The following is a 5,704-nucleotide window of genomic DNA, read 5'->3' on the forward strand; positions in this document are numbered from 1 at the left end:
GACTCTTTGTAATCGTCCTTAGTTCACTTAATCAAAATACTTGGACTACTTTGGTATATTGAAGAACAGTGGCTGTCAGAGGCACTTTGGAATATCATCCCTGAGGTCCATTGTTAGTTGGGCAATCTTGAATGTGCCTGCTGTGACATTTGTAGCCCTTTTCGATACACGTAATTCTATAAAATTTAAAGGAAAGCTTTGATGAAGAGTGGCCGAATCCAGATAGATTTGTCAGGGAGTTTTACCCAAATAAATTGGAAAAATAAGAAAAGGTACCTAAATACTCTCACGACATCTTCCCATACAGCGGAAAACACTTATGTTTAAAGCTGTATTATGAATACAGATATAAATCTATTTTTCTTACGAAATGGTTTTCAAATGATGATTTATCGTTAAAAGATAAATAATGATGGTAACCAACCATAAAAGCTAATTGTATGTTAAGCTGATAGTAGAATTTTACTTTACCTTAGGGTACATGCTACACTCCACAAAGGTAACAATGTTGTAAGATGACCCCGTGTGTCATCAAATCTATCTTAGGAGTGAACATGAATGGGCTCACTTTGAACATCTCCAAGGGGATTTTCTAGGCTCAACATGTTGTATGTTTCCTTCATGGCTGTTCAAACAATCCTGACCTCGGGTTGTAGATTACTGCGCTTGCTACCATCATAACGAACGGAATGACAACATCATTTCTCCTTTACCCCCCTTGTGAGGATATCTGTTGATAATAATCTGATTAGATATGACTTTACAGTAATCCGGTTCGTCGGGGTGCAAAATGAAATAAAGAACGCCAGTTGTGCAAGGTAAAACTGTATGCAAAGTTTCAAACCTCGTGATCTCGTAATGCAATGCTCATCTCATCTCACCTCACATGCTCCCATTCTCATCTAGAACTAAATGTAATGCTATAATGGTATGTCAGAAATTGTACACATGCATGGTAAAATGTTATTAAAGTTCATTGTTTCGCTTTGCTTGCTTACGCTTTCACGACTATTTGGGGATATTTGCAAAAAAATCAGTTTACTGCATCACTCTAGTTACCCCCTCCCAATATAACACAATAGCAACACATGACACTTGTTTGGGGGAAGAGCGCCGCCTGTTTCAGGCACGACAGAAAGAGTTTAATGAGAATTTTGCCGAAAAGAGCAGACCAAAATCAATAAAAAAACTCTTCTGCCCAAATACTTCGTGCATTTTCGCACTTCAAATTTTCACAAAACAGAACAGCATCAAACAATGCCGAAAATACCGACCAAATATATAAGCACAATTAAACTTCGGCATTTGTGCATGGCACAGCAAGCTTCCAATAAACAATATGTTTGACTAAGTTGTTTGCCGGCTACGCAACCCCCTAAAAAACCCCCATTGTGTTTGAAGGCCCCAAAAATAGGGGAGACACCATTGCAAAACAACTTCCTTCTCTGGGTTTTCTTGCTAAATGACAATTGCAAAAAAAAGACACGACAGTAGCCGAGCTGTAGCAGTAGCGACCTCGATAAAGCTCTCAGCTTGCCATTGTCTTCATCCATTGTCTGCACTCTCACACCTGGATGCCACTCCCTCATTAGGCTTCACCTGTGTACAAGTCTTCACCTGCATACAACTCATACATAACTGTGTTACTGCAGAAACGGAATTTCACGCTAATGATTACGTCAAACGATAGAAATTGTGGTTTTTCATTTGAAACATTTAAGAGCAAAGGAATATGCACTGTAGAATTTGCTTGAAAAGTTGATGATCTTTTGCGATTAGCTAAGTCTAGAAAGTTCGCATTCAAGAATACATGATGGAGACATTACTTTCAAGTTAAGCTACCGATGATTGGTGCAAATACCTTTCGCGTATGTGCGATTTTCCCTTGGGTGGTATAATGTCACTTGAGATGGAATTGCCCTCATACATACACTCTATATACCGTGGTTAGTTGAACTATCTCAAAAAAATCGATAAAACCCTGTAAATAAGGCAATTAAAGGCACGAATATCCCCATGGTAGATGGAGATTGCTTCCTTGAACTTGAATAAGGAGACCTCCATACTCTGTGCACTATATTGGCTCAAGTTATCTACCAGTTGGAACTAACAGCCTTTTACTGGTGGGCAATCAAGCTGCTTAACAAGGTTCATTGTCTGGTCTAGACATTGGTCGTTATTGACTGTACTCGTCTGCAGGTTTTATAAGTGTTTGACGAATGCTTTTGTTTTATGTACGTACAGCTGCAATACGTAGTTTGTCAATCCCGTGATGAGGACATCGTCTTGAAAGGGAGAAGAATGACAATCAGGTTGCCGTCGTGCTTATGCAACGGCAATACGAGAAGAGCAGGAGGTCATTTGATGGGCACTCCATCAGATGGGTGAGTAGACGTTTGCCTAGCAGGTGGGCACGGAGGGTTAATCCTTTCAACAGCAAGGAATGTCAGATGGATTTCTCGTTTCAATTACCGTCCCGCTCCTAAAATCCCCAGCCCCTGTAGGCGTCCTTGCGTGACATTGGAAGGGCATATAACTCGTTCTAAATCCGGAGGCGAGGATTGGGAGTAGTAAGAAGATTTGCCGCACAAATCCCATCAGCGCCAATGACAGCGTCATTGCTCTGAAGGTCTCTGTCATTGCCAGGCGGCTGTAATCCAAAATGACAACGTTGCGGGTTGATACGTGTTGATAAGAGACACTTTTCTCCATATGGATCGCTCAGCCGTTGTTCCTACATTGTCTCACGATTACCACAAAGCGCGGTAGGATGAATGCAGGCCTGTCCTTCAGGCAACTTTTAATATTCAGAATGAATGAAATAAAGAAAAGATATTTCCACACTCGGATGATAGCGTTTGTACGTGTACAACAGGCTTTAGCAAGCGATAAGGACAAATTAGTTTAGCTGACATAACGTTTTGGTTTTGGAGACGCACATGCTCCTATAATGAAGGCGTTCTGGGGCACGGTGAGGTTTCTTGCTTGAATGAAGAATGAGGCAGCAACATGTGTTTGAGGCGGAATGTATGGTGTGAGAAAAGGCTATAGCTCTTAGCAAAGACCCGTATAAATTTGTCCTGTAGGACAAAAAAACTTTGGGGCACTCTCATCGAAAATCGAAGTCCACTGCCATGTCCCTTACTAACCATGACCTCAAAGACGTTCCTTCTCGTAGATTTTTCCGTCAGTATTGTTTTCAAGCAGAATTTCTCAAGGCAGATTCTTTCCTCTTGTGGTTGGTTTGTAGTGACCTTATCTCTTCGACCCCGCCCTTATCACGCCCCAGCTACCGCTGGGCACCACGGCGGTTGTTTGCGAGGTTCGGGTCACCCTGTTGAAGGATCTTCTGTGTCATAGGTGCGGACAGGGGTCGTACGTTACTGTCAACCTGACACCCTTCACCCTTTCCCCATTGCTTCTGCAAAACCTGAGGCATCGATCTCAGAGGAAAGCGTCTTCAAGTACAAGATCTAACATGGTAAATGAGTAGTTTTCAGAACTCATTTTTGATAAGCTGTGTATTAACTGTAATTTCCAACACCTATCTTCCTTGACTACCATGCAGGTCACGTCGCTAATGTGCAGCATCAGAATCCCAAGATGGTACGTTGCAATCTCACCCCATAAAATACATGCAGACACCAAAACAAGTTCACAGTTAAAGTCGCCAATAAAGGCCCTCTGGCTTTTGGTGTTTGCGATATACTACCGCTCTGCCTGTGGGAAACCCTTGACCCTCACCTCCAGACTGTGAAACTACCCAAACTTTCCAGACATTGTCAATCAAGGGGACTTTGAGGGAAATCTCTATTCTCAGCTGTCTCTGTTTGTTAGGCAGGCTTACCGGGGTGAGGTCGCCTGTTATACGTTACAACCAGTAACCATCATTTTTAAACATTTCTGACATTTAACACACACTTGATAAAGCTTTATTCCCATCGTACATGGCGTATATGAGGCAGGTAGGAGACCTAGTCATGGTAAGAAATATACCTTTCATTAAAGATCGTGCTTGTTAAATTTGTCTGGTTAAGCAAGCTGTCGTTTTGTCTTGAGCTTGGATTGAAAAAAAGATCATTAAAGATACAATTTATTGCATTCATAGCCATGTGTACAGATCGCGACACTAGTTAAGGTATGATTCATACTTTACTGTGCTGTTTTGCATTGATTCGTTGTAATTCTTTATTTTCGAGAGTTTTGTAAAGGTAGATTTATATCATAAAGCCTACCAAGGTACGTTTTGACATATGATATCTCTGATCTTGCCGAGATCTCTGAACCCTTATAGATTTTGAATATGACGCTGTTATAAGCGCAGAATAATTGTTTATATGGGAGGGGCACAACAATCAGCTACCGAAAAGAGACAATTTTAGTGAACAATGACGGCCCGTCTCAGCACCTTTAGTTATGACATGCGGCTAATAGTTATATTTTGAGCCTTAATGACAAGGTGATGATATACTTTTGATTGACATTACCAAAAGTACATGCAAAATCTCTATCTTCATTAATTCTAGGCACATTTCTAATTTGGCCGTTTTGTAACTATCGAGTATACAGTTTAATAAGGTCATCCTCTGGAGACCCCTAAACTAAAATAGGGCAAAAAATCGAGCAAAAAAATAGCTTCTAAACAACAGGACTATAAAGCTGTTACTTCGAATTGAACCACAGAACATCAAAAGAAACAACAAGTCTATATTTTTAGGAGGCACATGTATGCTGTTTTGTTCTTCTGTAAGCTGTTCAGACTCAGCTGAAGTAATCGATGTTTAATACATTGACAAGAACGATTAAAGAAATACATTTTAGACGTACATGGCTATAATAAGGGCGGCTCGACAAAGTAAGCACGTTTAGAGCAGAAGTGCATAACGACTTTTAGGACAAGGTGACATATGTTGACCTTTTGAAGCAATATGAGTCGGCATGTTCCGGACTTGAATTAGACTCCTCTTTTTTTTTAGAGCAGGCTAAAAGTAATCAGATCAAGTCAATGTTGCCTCATAAAGAAATATGATATTTATTTCTGATTCGTATCTGAGTCAAATAGACTAGTTCATCATTGGGATGAATTAGTGCAACTTTTAAGATCTGTCCTCTGGGCAACTATATGTCAATATTTTCCCTCTGCGCTTTTGTAATGATACGTTTGGGGGCGCTTTTTCTCTCGCCGCTCGATTTCCAAGATACGTGAAGAACGTATTCACCGCCAGGACATTGGCAATATTAATGTACTATGATTTGAATACAAAGCTTTAAACCGATGATACAAAGGTACAGTTTGGACAAGGTATGTTATGTATCCTATCATAAATGAGTTGCAAATAAGCCATCAAATTTACACTACAGCCAAAAGGACGCAAACAATATCAAGATTATCAAATGAGCAAGCGACTTGACACAGAAATGTGTTTTAATGTTTTTATTGGAAGCAAAATTGAATTCAAGAGCAAGTTAAGTTTTGAATCGTTCAGCCTATGTGGGTGACTAAAGGTATGTTCCATATGCGTCAACATAGTCCACGTAGTGTTATACCCCATTCTACTAGGGTGGCGACAAAGTGATTTTGAAATTACTTCGCTTACAGTGTCTTGTCGATGTCGTAGTGGGTATTCTCATCGGGCAGGAATGGGTCTATGCCCTTACAGTCCTGCGGAAACGGGTATGGGTGCAGTTCCATTGCTTGCCGTTT

At 40.5% G+C, this 5,704-nt stretch overlaps 1 protein-coding gene across 1 annotated transcript in view; it reads right to left on the reverse strand.

Annotated features, from left to right (window-relative positions):
- Window positions 1-5,646: 5,646 nt before the first annotated feature.
- Window positions 5,647-5,704, reverse strand: part of LOC118421833 (uncharacterized protein DDB_G0290685-like) — a 7,891-nt gene continuing 7,833 nt past the window's right edge. Inside the window, exon 5 of the mRNA XM_035829334.1 lies at window positions 5,647-5,662. Coding sequence (XP_035685227.1) covers window positions 5,647-5,662 — 16 coding nt within the window. The remainder of the gene's footprint in view (window positions 5,663-5,704) is intronic.

This window comes from Branchiostoma floridae, chromosome 8 (genome assembly GCF_000003815.2).
Source record: "Branchiostoma floridae strain S238N-H82 chromosome 8, Bfl_VNyyK, whole genome shotgun sequence".
In the NCBI taxonomy this organism is placed as follows: domain Eukaryota; kingdom Metazoa; phylum Chordata; class Leptocardii; order Amphioxiformes; family Branchiostomatidae; genus Branchiostoma; species Branchiostoma floridae.